This window comes from Mobula hypostoma, chromosome 5 (assembly GCF_963921235.1).
Source record: "Mobula hypostoma chromosome 5, sMobHyp1.1, whole genome shotgun sequence".
Classification (NCBI taxonomy): domain Eukaryota; kingdom Metazoa; phylum Chordata; class Chondrichthyes; order Myliobatiformes; family Myliobatidae; genus Mobula; species Mobula hypostoma.
This window is the reverse complement of record NC_086101.1, coordinates 191986909-192004512: the sequence shown is the minus strand read 5'-3', so window position 1 is coordinate 192004512 and position 17604 is coordinate 191986909. Positions and strand designations below refer to the sequence as shown.

Here is a 17604-nt window from a genome sequence, read left to right as displayed (position 1 = left end):
TATTTAACAACTTCCCAATTTTCTATTATAGTCTTGGACGACTTCCACATCTGTTCCCTTGATGGAGATGGGAACGCTGGGTGGTTCCACCTTCCTGAAGTCCACCACCAACTCTTTGTTTTAGTGATGTTCAGCTGCAGGTAATTCAGCCCACACCACTTAACAAAGTTGTCTCCACTCTTCTGTACTCAGCCTCTTGCCCTCTCTTTTGCTTTTACATTAGCTTTGACTTCCCTTGTCAACCACAGTTGTATTATTTTGCCGTTTGAGGTTTAGTTTGTTTTTGGAACGCATCTACCCTGCACCTTCCTCATTTTTCATAGAAACTCAAACCATTGCTGCTCTGCTGTCATCCCTGCCAGCATCTCCTTCCAATTTACTTTAGCCCACTCCTCTCTCATACCACTGTAATTTCCTTTACTCCACTGAAATACTGCTGCATCAGACTTTACTTTCTCCCTATCAGATTTCAAGTTGAACACAATCATTTAGTCATACTTTATTAATCCCGGGGGAAACTGGTTTTCGTTACAGTCGCTCCATAAATAATAACTAGTAATAGAACCATAAATAGTTAAATAGTAATATGTAAATTATGCCAGCAAATTATGAAATAAGCCCAGGACCAGCCTATTGGCTCAGGGTGTCTGACCCTCCAAGGGAGGAGTTGTAAAGTTTGATGGCCACAGGCGGGAATGACCTCCTATGACGCTCTGTGCTGCATCTCGGTGGAATGAGTCTCAGGCTGAATGTACTCCTGTGCCCACCCAGTACATTATGTAGTGGATGGGAGACATTGTCCAAGATGACATGCAACTTAGACAGCATCCTCTTTTCAGACACCACCGTGAGAGGGTCCAGTTCCATCCCCACAACACCACTGGCCTTACGAATGTGTTTGTTGATTCTGTTGGTGTCTGCTACCCTCAGCCTGCTGCCCCAGCACACAACAGCAAACATTATCGCACTGGCCACCACAGACTCGTAGAACATCCTCAGCATCATCCGGCAGATGTTAAAGAACCTCAGTCTCCTCAGGAAATAGAGACGGCTCTGACCCTTCTTGTAGACAGCCTGAGTGTTCTTTGACCAGTCCAGTTTATTGTCAATTCATATCCCCAGGTATTTGTAATCCTCCACCATGTCCACACTGATCCCCTGGATGCAAACAGGGGTCACCGGTACCTTAGCCCTCCTCAGGTCTACCACCAGCTTCTTAGTCTTTTTCACATCATCCCTGCCAGCAACTCCTTCCAATTTACTTTAGCCCACTCCTCTCTCATATCACTGCAATTTCCTTTACTCCACTGAAATACTGCTACATCAGACTTTACTTTCTCCCTATCAAATTTCAAGTTGAACTCTCATATTGTGGTCACTATTTCCTCAGGGATCTTTTATCTTAAGTTCCCTAATCAGCTCCGGTTCATTACATAACACCCAATCCAGTAGAGCTGATCCCCCAGTAGGCTCAATGACAAACTGCTCTAAAAAGTCATCACTCAGGTATTCAAAAAACTCACTCTCCTGAGATCCATTACCAACCTAATTTTCCCAATCAATCTTCATGTTAAAATTTCCCATGACTATCATAACAATGCTCTTTTGACATGCCTTCACTATTTCCCTTTGTCATCTGCAGTCCAAATCCCAACCACTGTTTGGAGGCCTGTATATAACTGCCATCAGGGTCCTTTTCCCCTTGCAGTTTCTGAACTCAACCCACAAGGATTCAATACCTTCTGATCCAGTGTCACATGTTTCTACTGATTTGATGCCATTCTTTACCAGCAGAACCACACCACCCCCTCTGCCTACCTTCCTATCCCTCTGATACAATGTGTAACCTGGGACGTTCAGCTCCCAACTCCAACCATCCTTCAGCCATGATTCAGTGATGGCCACAGCATCATACCTGACAATCTGCAACAGTGCAACAAGATCATCCACCTCATTTCCTATTCTCAGTACATTGTGATATAACACACTGAGGACTGTATTTGCTTTTCAGGCGATTGGGGCTCATCAGCCTTGGATGACAGCCCGTCTCGGAGAAGGAAAACTCTGATTTTAAGCCTTCATTACTTGCGGCCATACCCACCCATGGGAAAGGCTTTGGGAGTAAAGCCCGAGGAAGAAATCCAGAGCTGGGGTCCCTAAGGCAGTTTGATGTTGTTTACAGCTTCACTCTGGCAACCTCTGTGACGACACTGGTGCCAAGCTGTATCGGTGTTTGCCCTTCCCTTGGACTATATCAGTGACGTGGAGAGGGGGAGCCCACTGCACGGGAACAGCCGGTTCTTCAAATCTTCCCACCCAGGCTTGTGCCCTGGAGAGGACACAGTCCACCAGAGGCACAAACCCATGATCCCCTGGGACTGACGGCTGCCGACTGTATTTACTACCCTTTTTGATTCTGCATCCCTGATGCACTGACACTCACCCTGATGGCTGCCTGTCCTTCCTGACAGTCTGACTGCATGCTGTGTTTGCTTTTTCACCATCTGTCCTATCCTGAGTCCCTGCACTCCAGTTGCCATTCTCCTGCCAAATTAGTTTAAACTCTCCCCAACAGCTCAAACAAACCTGCCCACAAGAATATTGGTTTCCCCTGAGTTCAGGTGTAACCCATCACTTTTGAACAGGGTCATACCTCCCAGAGAAGAGACCCCAATAATCCAAAACCAAAGCCCTGCCCCCTGCACCAGCCTCTCAGCCACGCATTTATCTACCAAATCATCCTGTTTCTACTGTGGCACAGGCAGCAATGCAGAGATTACTACCCTGGAGGTCCTGCTTCTCAGCTTTCTACCGAGCTGTCTAAATTCTCTCTTTGCTTTTCTTTCCTTTGTCATTGGTACCAATATGTATCAAAATGTCTGGCTGCTCTCCCTCCCTCTCCATAATGCTGTGGACGCGATCTGAGACGTCCCTGACCCTGGCACCTGGGAGTCAACGTCGCATCTGGGTGTCCTGTTCACATCTACAGAATCTCCTGTTTGTTCCTCTGAATATCAGAAGCAGGTTTGGGTCCCTTTATCTTTGAAAGGATGTGCTGAATCTGGAGAGGGTTCAAAGGAGGTTCACGAAAATGATTCCAGGATTGAATAGCTTGTCACATTAAGAGTGTTTGATGGCTCTGAGCCTGTATTCACTGGAATTCATTAGAGTGAGGAGTGACTTCATTGAAACCTATTGAATGGTGAAAAACCTTGACAGAGTAGATGTGGAGAGGATGTTTCCTATGTTCGAGGAGTCTAAGACCAGAGGACACAGCCTCAGAATAGAGGGGCGTCCTTTTACAATAGAGATAAGAAGTAATTTCTTTAGCCAGAGAGTGGTGAATCTGTGGAATTTGTTGCCATCGGCTGCTGTGGAGGCCAAGCCTTTATGTATATTTAAGACAGAGGTTGATAAATTCTTGAATGGTCATGATGAGATACGGCAGGAGACTGGGGCTGAGAGGAAAATTGGGTTGGCCATGATGAAATGGTGGAGCTGATTCGATGGGCTAAATGACCGAATTCTGCTCCTATATCTTACAGTCGTATAGTCACAGAGAGAAAGTACAAACTCCTTACAGACCGTGGTGGTAATTGAACCCTGGTTGTCTGTGCTCGTCACTGCACTAGGTGCCACTCCATCTCAACTGGCCCTTTTTCTCACTAATGACAGAGAGATATCCCTCCTGCCACAGCAAGAGGTGAGGCCAACAGCTCGCTGTTTCGATGTTACTGTCTGCAGTGTCGCTTATTTCGAGTTCCCTTGACTCGAGAATCAGCAGACCCTCTCTTACTATTGAGCTAGAGAGAGAGTCATGATAGTGTAAGAGGGAACAAGAAGATGGTTTGGACTCTGTATAGATTAAAAATTACATGAAAATATTGGAAAAATTTATTGAACTTAAACTGGGATAAGTCAGTGGAGCAAAGTTCCAAAGTAAGTTGTTTATCAAAGTATGCATGTATACCCTGAGATTCATTGTTTGCAGAGGTTTACAGGCGAAAAGAAATACCAGAGAACTTATGAAAAACTATACACAAGATGAGCTTCATTTGTCACATGTACATTGAAACATACAGTGAAATGCAGCATTTGTGTTGAGGATGAGCTGGGGGCAGCCCGCAAGAGTTGCCACATAACAAGCTCACCATGCCCAGCAGAACAACACAGAACACAACAGCAACTGAACGTCAACAGTGAGACAAGCCCCATTGCTCCCTCACACCCACCCACCCACACACAGGGACTTTCATCCAACCCCAGGCCTCCAGTCTCCAGTCTCAGCCTGACCTCAGTGGAAAAAAGCCTGTCCATACCCCCCATAATTTTGTATACCTCGATCAAACCTCCTCTCATTCTCCTATCCTCCAGGGAGAACATCCTCAAGCATTCAAACGTTCCCTGTGCATAGCAGACTGATTATTGCTGCAGACAGTACAAGAAACAATGTGATGGATAGAGCGGTTCACAGGAAGGGTCTCAACTCGACCCAAAATATCCATCTCCTTCAAACCTCACCTGTCCATCTGTCTCCACAGATGCTGTCTGACCTGTTCTGATACGGCACATTTCAAAAATTCGATTGCTGCCACATTGGACACCCACCAACATGATTACAGACAGAACTGCTCCAGAAGTACAACAGTGGGAGTTGTGATTGTGGGAGATTTTAATTTTCCACACATAGACTGGGAAGCCCATTCTGTAAAAGGGCTGGATGGTTTGGAGTCTGTCAAATGTGTGCAGGATAGTTTTTTGGAGCAATACATAGCGGTACCAACTAGAGAAGGGGCAGTGTTGGATCACTTTTAGGGAATGAGATAGGGCAGGTGACGGAGGTATGTGTTGGGGAGCACTTCGGTTCCAGTGATCACAATACCATTAGTTTCAGTGTAATTATGGAGAAGTATAGGACTGGACCTAGGATTGAGATTTTTGATTGGAGAAAGGCTAACTTTGAGGCCATGCGAAAGGATTTAGAAGGAGTGGATTGGGACAATTTGTTTTATGGGAAGGATGTAACAGAGAAATGAAGGTCATTTAAAGGGGAAATTTTGAGGGTTCAGAATCTTTAGGCTCCTGTTAGGTTGAAAGGAAAGGTTAAAAGTTTGAGAGAGCCATAGTTTTCAAGAGATATTGGAAACCTGATTTGGAAAAAGAGAGGAATCTTCAATAAATATAGGCATTTGGAGTTAATGAGGTACTCGAGGAATATAAAGAATGTAAAAAGAATCTTAAAGAAATTAGAAAAGCTAAAAGAAGATACGAGGCTGCTTTGGCAAGTAAGGTGGAAATAAATCCAAAGGGTTTCTACAGTTATGTTAGTGGCAAAAGGATAGTGACGGATAAAATTGGTCCCTTGGGGAATCAGAATGGACGGCTATGTGCGGAGCCAAAAGAGATGGGGGAGATTTTGAACAATTTCTTTTTTTCGGTATTCTCTAAGGAGAAGGATATAGAATTGTGTAAGGTAAAGGAAACAAGAAGGGTAGTTATGCAACATACGACAATTAAAGAAGAGGAAGTACTTTTAAGGAATTTAAAAGTGGATAAGTCTCCAGGTCCAGGCAAGATATTCCCTAGGACCTTGAGGGAAGTTAGTGTAGAAATAGCAGGGGCTCTGACAGAAATATTTCAAATGTCATTAGAAACGGGGATGGTGCCGGAGGATTGGCATATTGCTCATGTGGTTCCATTGTTTAAAAAGGGTTCTAAGAGTAAACCTGGAAATTATCGGCCTGTGAATTTGATGTCAGTGGTGGGTAAATTGATGGAAAATATTCTTAGAGATGGTATATATAATTATCTGGATAGACAAGGTCTGATTAGGAACAGTCAACATGGATTTGTGCGTGGAAGGTCATGTTTGACAAATCTTATTGAGTTTTTTCAGAGGTTACTAAGAAAGTTGACGGGGTAAAGTGGTGGATGTTGTCTATATGGACTTCAGTAAGGCCTTTGACAAGGTTCCACAGGGAAGGTTAGTTAGGAAGGTTCAATCGTTAGGCATTAATATGGAAGTAGTAAAATGGATTCAGCAGTGGCTAGATGGGAGATGCCAGAGAGTGGTGGTGGACAACTGTTTGTCAGATTGGAGGACGGTGTATAGCAGTGTGCCTCAGGGATCTGTACCGGGTCCAATGTTGTTTGTCATATATAATAATGATCTGGATGATGGGGTGGTAAATGGGATTAGTAAGTATGCAGATGATACTAAGATAGGTGGTGTTGTGGATGATGAGGTAGGTTTTCCAAGCTTGCAGAGAGATTTAGGACAGTTAGAAGAGTGGACTGAAAGATGGCAGATGGAGTTTAATGCTGAAAGATGTGAGGGACTACATTTTGGTAGGACTAATCAAAATGGGACATACATGGTAAATGGTAGGGTATTGAAGAATGCAGTAGAACAGAGGGATCTAGGAATAATGGTGCATAGTTCCCTGAAGGTGGAATCTCATGTGGATAGGGTGGTGAAGAAAGCTTTTGGTTTGCTGGCCTTTATTAATCAGAGCATTGAGTATAGGAGTTGGGATGTAATGTTAAAATTGTATAAGGCATTGGTAAGGCCAAATTTGGAGTATTGTGTACAGTTCTGGTCACCGAATTATAGGAAAGATGTCAATAAAATTGAGAGAGTACAGAGGAGGTTTACTAAAATGTTGCCCGGGTTTCATCACCTAAGTGACAGAGAAAGGTTGAACAAGTTAGGTCTTTATTCTTTGGAGTGTGGAAGGTTGATGGGGGACTTGATGGAGGTGTTTAAAATTATGAGGGGGATTGATAGAGTTGACGTGGATAGGCTTTTTCCATTGAGTGTGGGGAAGATTCAAACAAGAGGACATGAGTTGAGAGTTAAAGGACAAAAGTTTACGGATAACATGAGGGGGAACTTCTTTACTCAGAGTGGTAGCTGTGTGGAACGAGCTTCCAGCAGAAGTGGTTGAGGCAGGTTCAATGTTGTCATTTAAAGTTAAATTAGATAGATATATGGACAGGAAAGGAATGGAGAGTTATGGGCTGAGTGCAGGTCAGTGGGACTAGGTGAGAGTAAGAGTTCGGCATGGACTAGAAGGGCCGAGATGGCCTGTTTCTGTGCCGTAATTGTTAAAGGTTATATATATGGGAGTGATGAGAGAAGCCTCCGTCAATCAGGGTCAACCAAGGGCGTTGTGTCCAAGCTGCCTAGATACGCAAGCCAGGGCAGTACCATATGGACAGAAGGTTGTTGCTCATGTAGCAAGATCCCCCTCTCCAAGCTTCTGATGAACCCAAAGGAATGGCAGAGACCGGTACAGTTTGGCACCAGCTGCATCACAGGAGTTGCCAGTCAGCGTTGAACTTAACGAAGGGCTGCCTGAGGGATTCCAGCTCCAGAATTTTCCCTCGGGGTTTACTCCTGAAGCTTTCCCTATCAGTGAGTATATCTTCGTGTTTTTTTATGTTGCTTTGAACCTAGAGTAACAATTATTTAATTCTCCTTTACACTTGTCTACTGGAAATGATATGGAACAATTTGAATGTTGAATGTTGAATTTTGGGTTCCTGCAGTGTGTTTTGTTTCCAGCATCTGCAGTCTCTTGTGCCCCGTGATGATGGTCACTCCGCCTTCGGTGAAACCCCGGACACTAACTCCCCCTGTGTCCAGTTAACTGCAGGACCTCTTCCTTCTGGTCATTTCTCTCCCCCTCTAGTCCCGTACTTTATGGTCTCTTTCTCTTTGACCTCACCCACCAATTGCAATTGCCAAATCTATGTATCTTATCCCTGTTCACTCTAGGAATTGTACCGTAAGATCACAAGATATAGGAGCAGAATTAGGCCATTCGGTCCATCGATTCTGTTCCACCATTCCATTATGGCTGATTTAGTTTCCCTGAACCCCATTCTCCTGCCCTCTCTCCGTAACCTCTGATACACTTACTAATCAAGAAACTATCAGATTCCGTTTTAAATATACGCAGTGACTTTGCTTCCCACAGTCGTGGCAATCATTACTGTCTGGCTGAAGAATGTCTGATACCAGAGGGTGACAATTCAGCTGAGCGGAAGTAAGTTCAAAGGGCTTTTGCTCAGCTCCGTACTTGCATAATATTTGCTTCCAGTAAACGCAAAGAGTTTGTCACTACCGTCGTTAGATAGTGCACTGTGTTTGAAATGACTTCCTACCAGCCACTAACTTCGACAGTTCCTGAGAGTTTTTTCAGGAAGTGAAGAAGCAAATCGGGCAGCTTCTGTATTTCAGCGACAGGGAATAAAGAAAGAACTGAAGTGTGAGCGGACTCCATACCGAAGCGCTGGAAATGCTCTCTCTCCGGGTTTGTCTCTGCATGGTCCTGTTGTCCGTCTCAGTCCGGGGATACAGTAGGTGTTTTCCATTGTCCGCCTATCTCCTCGTTGTCTCTCTCCTACAGGCTCGTTTTACTTTCTGGTGAAGCGCGATCGATTTAGAGGTTGGTTCTGCCAGTGGAGGTTTGGTGTTGGGACCCTGTCCTTCCCTGAGTGCTGGGGTGGACTGCCTGCTGGTGACGATGAACCCCAGTACTACTGGGGAGAGACGTCCAAGTTTGATGCCCAGTTAAAGGCCGGGCACAATTCCAAGCCTGGGTGGTCTGGAATTTGGAGCGAAGCTGTAGCGTGGTGGTTAGCATGATGCTTCACCGTCCCTGTGACCCAGGTTCAATTCTCTCCGCTGTCTGTGCGTTCTTCAGTTCTGAATGCTATTTGCTTATTTTATTGTTTTCACGATCTTTCCCCTTTGTACATTGGCTGTTCAACGGTCTTCAGAATCAGAATCAAGCTTAATATCACCGGCATATGTCGTGAAACTTGTTAACTTTGTGGCGGCAGTACAATGCAATGCATATTAACAGAGAAAAACTGAATCACAATAAGTGTATGTATGTGTATAAAGTAGTTAAACTAAATAATATACAAAAACAGAAATAAAAAAAATGAGGAAGGGTTCATGGTTTCATTGTTCATGCATAAATCTGATGGCAGAGGGGAAGAAGCGGTTCCTGAATCGCTGAGTGTGTGTCTTCAGGCTTCTGTACCTCCTGCCTGATGGTAGCAATGAGAACAGGGCACAACCTGGGTGCTGGGGGTCCTTAATGACGGACACCACCTTTCTGAGACACCGCTCCTGGAAGATGTCTTGGAAACTACGGAGGCTAGAGCCCATGATGGCGCCGAGTAATTTTACAACTCTCTGCAGATTCCATCGATCTTACGATATAGACCCCTCCCACCATACCAGGCGGTGTTGCGGCCAGTCAGAATGCTCTCCACCGTACATCCGTAGAGATTGGAGAGTGTTTTGCGTGACATACCAAATCTCCTCAAACTCCTAGTGAAATATAACCGCTATCGTACCTTCTTTGTAATGACATCGACATATTGGGACTAGGTTCGGTCCTCAGGTGTATTGAAACACCCAGAAATTTGAAGCTGCTCACTCTCTCCACTTCTGACCCCTTGGTGAGGATTGGTTTGTGTTCCCTCGTCTTCCCCTTCCTGAAGTCCACTGTCAACTCCCTGGTCTTACTGACGTTGAATGCAAGGTTGTTGCTGTGACGCCACTCCACTAGTTGGCATAGCTCAGTCCTGTACTCTCTCTCATCACCACCTGAGATTCTACCAACAATGATTGTATCATCAGCAAATTTATAGATGACGTTTGAGCTGTGCCTAGCCACACAGTCACGGGTGTAGGGAGTAGAGCAGTGGGCTAAGCACACACCCTGAGATGCATCAGTGTTGATTGTCAGTGAGGTGGAGATGTTATTTCCAATCCACACAGATTGTGGCCTTCTGGTTCGGAATTTGAGGATCCAGTTGCAGAGAGAGGTACAGAGGCCCAGCTTTTGTAACTTATTGATCAGGACTGTAGCAATGGGTTCTTTGTTCTGTGGCTGCCTATAAGAAGACAAATCTCAAGGTTGTACATTGAACTTTGAACTCTGACTCCCTGTGACCACATGGGTTTCCTCCAGGTGCTCTGGTTTTCTCCCACAGTCTAATGGCTGGTAGGTCAGTTGGTCATTGTGTATTGTCTGTGATTAGGCTCGGGATGTTGGACGGCACAGCTCAAAAGGCCAGAGGGAGCCTATTCTGCATTGTGTCTCAGAAAGTAAATATACTCGGGAAGGGAGCCTGTGGGTGATGGTGCTCACGTACACCCGATATCCTGATGTGGAGAAATGGAGGCTGCTGGAATAGCAGGGGCGAGTAACTGCGTTGTGTATTGATAACGGTGCACACCGCGGCCACTCTGCATTGGCGGTGGAAGGAGGGAGTACTGACTGGGTGCTCACGTGGTCACTGTTGTCCTGGGTTGTGTGATGTTGTGGTTGTACAAGACATTGGTGAAGACATATAAGAGTACAGAAGTTGGGATGTTATATTGAAGTTGTACAAGAATAACATAATAATTTATAATACTAACGAACACAATAAATATTAGTACGTTAGCTTATATATGTGGATTGATTGTATAAACATAACGTTCCATATGAATGACTACTTTATCATTTCCTGTCAGTCACCTGAAGTACAGACACTCCTGGGCCTAGAATCACTTTATGGACATAAAGTCTATCTGTCAATCTATATATCAATCTATGTCTCTAAAGTATCATACGTACAGTATTTATATTTATTGTGATTTTATTATTGTGCTCTTTATTTTATTGTATTTTTTGTGCTGTGTTGGATCCAGAGTAGCAATGGTTTTGTTCGCCTTTACACTTGTGGCCACCTGTTGAACACCAAAAGGATGCAGAGAACATTGGATGGTCCAGCACAGCACAGACCCTTCAGCTCTCAACGTTGTTCCAATCTTTTAACCTACTCCAAGATCAATCTAACCCTTCCCTCCCACATAACCCCCCATTTCTCTATCCTCCATGTGCCTATCTAAGACTCTCTCAAGTGTCCCTAATGTATCAGCCTCTACCACCACCTGTCATGGTCCGGTCCATGAAGTCTGCATTCTGGTTCATGGCCCGGTCCATGATCCTTGTTCCGGGTTTTCCTATTTCTCTCTTTTTCTGTTGGGTGCTTTAATTGAGGCACCTGATTCTCATTTCGGTCTGGCACATAAATACCTCTGCAAAGCAGGGATTGTTTGCTGGACTGCTCCCTTCCTTTCCCCTTCCTCCTGAAGCCTTTGCCTGCGTCTTCACCTGTAATGCCATCAAGTTCAACCGCCAGAGTAAATCTGGGGCCTTGCTGTTTCAAGATAAGGAACAATCTGTCGTTGTTTGGAGTTGTCTGTTTGTGTCCTTGCCTCCGCTGGGTAGGCCTGGCCATTTGCCACTACCCTGAGTGCAGAACTGTCTCTTCGTGTTCAGTGCTCTGTGTATAGAAAGAGCCCCGGACCTTGGTCCTGTTCCCAAGGAAGGGGTCCTGGCTCTATGTGCTGTGTACGAGTCCTGGCCCTACGTCCTGCTCCCAAGGAGGGGTCCCGGCTCTGTGTTCCATGTTCCTGTGTTCAAGTCCAAGGCTCCGAGGTTCCTGAGTCCCAAGTCCAAAGCTCCGAGGTTCCTGAGTCCCAAGTCCAAGGCTCCGAGGTTCCTGAGTCCCAAGACCAAGTCAAGGCTTCGTGATCTTGTTCAGTCCACGTGTCTCATCCTGTCCATGTGCCTCACCCAGCCCTGTAAGTGAATTCCCTCGTCCTGTCCAGGAGTCTCACGTCCAGGTCTGTAGCCACACCACGACCTGTAGCCACATCTTGTCCTAGCCTAAGCCCAGATTCCGGTTCCCAGTCAAGACCCAGGTTCCTAGTCCCAACCAAGACCCAGGTTCCGGGTCCTTGTCCAGGCTCTAGTTCCGGAGTCCAGTGTCCCTAGTCCAGGCTCCTTGTTCCTAGTTCCTTGTCAGGGTCCTGTGTTTCTTGTCCATGTCCTAGCCCAGGCCCTGCATCCTAGTCTCGTCCAGGGCCCATATCAATGTCCTTTCTTACCCACTTCCATTACTTTCTTGACACACCTAGTCCTGTTCCTAGTACGTCAGTGTTGGGTGCGCCACCAACGCCCCCTGTATAAGACCACCAGGATGTTCCACACATCCACCACTCTCTGTAGAAATTGTACTCCTGATACTTTCTGCCAGACACCTTAAAATTAGCCCCTCTCAAATTAGCCAGTTCTGCTCTGGGAATGGAGTTGACTCTGTCTTGTTGGACATGGTCATTGTTTGACCCTCATCTCTACCCTCCAATGAAACCTTGTTGCTTATAGAGTCATAGAGAAGTACAGCACTGAAACAGGCCCGTTGGCCCATCTAGTCCATGCCGAAACCATTTAAACTGCCTGCTCCCATCAACCTGCACTGGGAATGTAGCCCTCTATATTCCTTCAATGTACCTGTCCAAACTTCTCTTAAACTTTGAAATCAAGCTCTGTGCACTGTTATACTGAAAGCTCTTTCCAGTCTCATCACCCTCTAAGTTCCTCTTAAAATTTTCACCTTTCACCCTTAACCGATCCATGTAGTCCCACCCATCCTTGGTGGAAAAAACCTGCTTGCATTTGCCCTATCTGTAAATGATGCAAGAATTCCAGATGTGCAGTCAGATCGGGGAAGTTAAACATTGCTGTTTGCAAAACTGTCACAGATTCCACTGAAATGCATTGAAGCTTGAGGTTTCACTGCTTGATGGCATTGTGCGCAGGCTGTGGCACTTTTAAGAGGCCATTCTGCCCATTGACCTCAGGCTGGTTCCACACAAAAGCACAAACACAAAAGGTTTGGCAGATGCTGGAAATCCCGAGCCACATAAAATGCTGGAGGCACAGCAGATCAGGCAGAATCTATGGAGGGGAATAAACAGTTGAGGTTTTGGGCCAAGACCTTTCATCAGGACTGGAGCAGAGAGGGGAGCAGTGTGAGAGGGTCTCACTTAGTTCCTGTCGAAGGGAGGATTTAAAAGCTCTACATGGAAACACACAGTGAAATGTGTCGTTTGCTTGAACGAGCAACATAGTCCAAGGACGTAGTGGGGGCAGCCCACAAGTGTCACCACGTTTCCGGGGCCAACAGAACACAATTTACTAATCCTAACCATGTCTGTGGAATGTGGGAGGAAACTGAATCTCCCGAAGGAAACCCAGGCAGTCACGGGGAGAACATCAAAAATCCCCACAGACAACGACAAGAATCAAGCCCTGATTGGTGACACAGTAAGGCGTTACGCTAACTGTGCCGTCCTTCAGAGTTGGCAGTTCTCTAAGAGACCTCATGGTGGAGCAAAATGAGACACAAGGGATTCTGTAGATGTGGTAAATCCAGAGTAACACACAGAAAATGTTGGAGGAGCTCAGCACGTCAGGAAGCTTCTCTGCAGGGAAGAAGCAGTCAATGTTTCGGGCCAGACCTTTCTTCAGAAGGCGAAGTATGACAAAGGGAAAGGATAAAAACAACTCAAGTTTGTCCAACTTCTCCTTATGCTCTCTAATCCAGGCAGCACCCTGGCGAACCTCTTCTGCACCATCTCTGGACCCTCGATACCCTCGACATGCGGTGACCAGAACTGTGTGCAATGCTCCAAGTGCAGTCTGACCAAAGTTTAATACAGCTGAAACATTGGACCATAAGCCACAGGAGCAGACTCAGGCCATTCAGCCCATCGATTCTACTCCACACTCAACCATGGCCAATTTAGTTTCAAGAGTTACAGACTTGCCGTAGGGTAATGGGTCTTTCTAGTCCAGCAAGTCTGTGTCGCCCAGTTACACCCGTGTGACCAATTGACCTACTAACCAGTAGGTCTTTGAGATGTGGGAGGAAACGAGAGCACTTGGAGGAAACCCACACGGTCATGGTGAGACAATACAAATTCCATACAGGCAGCTGTGGGAATTGAACCCAGGTCACTGGCTCTGTAACAGTGTAACACTAACTGCTATATTACTGTACCAACTCGAAATTTCAGAAGGATTTATTATCCCTCTTAACCCCATTCTCCTGCCGTCTCCACGTAACCTTTGATGCCTTTAGAAGTCAAGAACTTATCAACCTCTGCTTTAGATATACCCAATGACAGCACCACAGCTGTCTGTGGCAATGAATTCCACAGATTCAACACCACCTGGCTAAAGAAATTCCTCCTCATCTCCATTATAAAAGTAAGTCCCTCTAAGCTGAAGCTGTGCCCTTTGGAGTAATACACACAAACTGCTGGAGGAACTCAGCAGATGAGGTATCAACTACTGAGAGGAATGTGCAGTCATCGTTTTGGGCTGGAAAGGAAGGGGGCAGTCCACAATATCCTGAAATTGGAGGGTGAGCAGCCAGAGGTTGTGGTACATATTGGTACCAATGACAATGGTAGAAAAAGGGTGGAGGTCCAAAAAACAGAATACAGGGAGTTAGGAAGGAAGCTGGGAAGCAGGACCACAAAGGTAGTAATCTTGAGATTGTTGCCCGTGCCACATGACAGTGAGTATAGGAATACAATGAGGTAGAGGATAAGTGTGTGGTTGAAAGATTTTTGGATCATTGGGACCTCTTTTGGGGCAGGTATGACCTGTATAAAAAGGATGGGTTGCAATCGACTCTGAGGAGGAGCAATATCCTGGCAGGGAGGTTTGCTAAGGCTATTGAAGAAGAAAGCCCTTAACTCCGAGTGGAGTAATCGAAATGCCATCATGACGACATTTTTTTTAGCATGCTTTCTTATTTTTATGAGGCCGAGTTGCTAGCTGAACGCTCAACCCAGCACAGATGGAAAGTGTGCAAGGGAGCCAGCTGGATTTGAACTTGGGAGCCTTCACTCGCTCTGAAGTCCGGCGCTGATGCCACTACACCGCCAGCCGGCTAAGGCTATTGGGGAGGGTTTAAACTCGATTTGCAGGGGGGTGGGAACCGAAGTGAAAAGGCACAGGATGGGGAGGTTGGAGCACAAATAGAGACAGTAGTGAGTTTGTGATGAGGGATAGGCAGATGTTAGAGCAAAGAAGCACTCAGCCTCTTGGTTTGAGATGAGTCTATTTCCATGCAGGACCATTACAGAGACTTGGATGTCTCAGGAATAGGAATGGCTGCTGAGTATGCCAGGCTTTAGAGGTTTCAGACTGAACAGAGAGGGAGGCAAAAGAGGTGGGGGCATGGCATTGCTAATTAGCGACAGTGTCACAGCTGCAGAAAAGGAGGAAGTCATGGACGGATGGTCCACTGAGTCAGTGTGAAAGTCAGAAACAGGAAGGGGCAATAACTCTACTGGGTGTTTTTTATAGACCTCGCAATAGTAACATGGATATCGAGGAGCAGATAGGGAGGCAGATTACACTAATAATAGGGTTGTTGTGATTGGTGATTTTAACTTTCCTACCATTAACTGGAATCTCCTTAGAGTGAGGGGTTTAATGGGGTGGTGTTTGTTAGGTGTGTTCAGGAAGAACGTAGAACATAGAATAGTACAGCACAGTACAGGCCCTTCAATGTTGTGCTGACCCTCAAACCCTGCCTCCCATATAAGCCCCCAGCTTAAATTCCTCCATATACCTGTCTAGTAGTCTCTTAAACTTCACTAGTGTATCTGCCTCCACCACTGACTCAGGCAGTGCATTCCACGCACCAACCACTCTCTGAGTAAAAAACATTCCTCTAATATCCCCCTTGAACTTCCCACCCCTTACCTTAAAGCCATGTCCTTTTGTATTGAGCAGTGGTGCCCTGGGGAAGAGGTGCTGGCTATCCACTCTATTTATTCCTCTTATTATCTTGTATACTTCTATCATGTCTCCTCTCATCTTCCTTCTCTCCAAAGAGTAAAGCCCTTGCTCCCTTAATCTTTGATCATAATGCATACTCTCTAAACCAGGCAGCATCCTGGTAAATCTCCTCTGTACCCTTTCCAATGCTTCCACATCCTTCCTATAGTGAGGTGACCAGAACTGGACACAGTACTCCAAGTGTGGCCTAACCAGAGTTTTATAGAACTACATCATTACATCGCGACTCTTGAACTCTATCCCTTGACTTATGAAAGCTAACACCCCATAAGCTTTCTTAACTACCCTATTCACCTGTGAAGCAACTATCAGGGATCAGTGGACATATACCCCCGGATCCCACTGCTCCTCCACACTATCAAGTATCCTGTCATTTACTTTGTACTCTGCCTTGGAGTTTGTCCTTCCAAAGTGTACCACCTCACACTTCTCCGGATTGATCAATATATAGAGGGACCAACTAGAGGGGATGCAATATTGGATCTCCTGTTAGGAAACGAGTTAGGACAAGTGACAGAAGTCTGTGTAGGGGAGCACTTTGGTTCCAGTGATCATAACACCATTAGTTTCAACTTGATCATGGACAAGGATAGATCTGGTCCTAGGGTTGAGGTTCTTAACTGGAAGAAGGCCAAATGTGAAGAAATGAGAAAGGATCTAAAAAGTGTGGTTTGGGACAGGTTGTTCTCTGGCATGGATGTGATCGGTAGGTGGGAAGCCTTCAAAGCAGAAATTTTGAGAGTGCAGAATACGTATGTTCCTGTCAGGATTAAAGGCAAGGTGAGTAGGAATAAGGAACCTTGGTTCTCAAGGGATATTGCAACTGTGATAAAGAAGAAGAGGGAGTTGTATGACGTGTATAGGAAGCAGGGAGTAAATAAGGTGCTTGCGGAGTATAAGAAGTGCAAGAAAATACTTAAGAAAGAAATCAGGAGGGCTAAAAGAAGACATGAGGTTGCCTTGGCAGTCAAAGTGAAGGATAATCCAAAGAGCTTTTACAGGTATATTAAGAGCAAAAGGATTGTAAGGGATAAAATTAGTCCTCTTGAAGATCAGAGTGGTCAGCTATGTGCGGAACCAAAGGAAATGGGGGAGATCTTAAATAGGTTTTTTGCGTCTGTGTTTACTAAGGAAACAGGCATGAAGTCTATGGAATTAAGGAAAACAAGTAGTGAGATTATGGAAACTGTACAGATCGAAAAGGAGGAGGTCCTTGCTGTCTTGAGGAAAATTAAAGTGGATAAATCCCCGGGACCTGACAGGGTGTTCCCTCGGACCTTGAAGGAGACTAGTGTTGAAATTGCAGGGGCCCTGGCTGAAATATTTAAAATGTCGCTGTCTACAGGTGAGGTGCCGGAGGATTGGAGAGTGGCCCATGTTGTTCCATTGTTTAAAAAAGGATCGAAAAGTAATCTGGGAAATTATAGGCCAGTAAGTTTAACGTCGGTAGTAGGTAAGTTATTGGAGGGAGTACTAAGAGACAGAATCTACAAGCATTTGGATAGACTGGGACTTATTAGGGAGAGTCAACATGGCTTTGTGCGTGGTAAGTCATGTTTGACCAATCTATTAGAGTTTTTCGAGGAGGTTACCAGGAAAGTGGATGAAGGGAAGGCAATGGATATTGTCTACATGGACTTCAGTAAGGCCTTTGATAAGGTCCCGCATGGGAGGTTAGTTAGGAAAATTCAGTCGCTAGGTATACATGGAGAGGTGGTAAATTGGATTAGACATTGGCTCGATGGAAGAAGCCAGAGAGTGGTGGTAGAGAATTGCTTCTCTGAGTGGAGGCCTGTGACTAGTGGTGTGCCACAGGGATCAGTGCTGGGTCCATTGTTATTTGTCATCTATATCAATGATCTGGATG

The 17604-nt window shown here is 45.5% G+C and overlaps 1 protein-coding gene across 1 annotated transcript in view; it reads left to right on the top strand.

Moving 5' to 3' along the window:
- Window positions 1-8167: 8167 nt before the first annotated feature.
- The window catches only part of LOC134346388 (uncharacterized), a 29331-nt gene continuing 19894 nt past the window's right edge, over window positions 8168-17604 (top strand). The window contains exon 1 of the mRNA XM_063047746.1: window positions 8168-8364. Coding sequence (XP_062903816.1) covers window positions 8304-8364 — 61 coding nt within the window. The 5' untranslated portion in view covers window positions 8168-8303. The remainder of the gene's footprint in view (window positions 8365-17604) is intronic.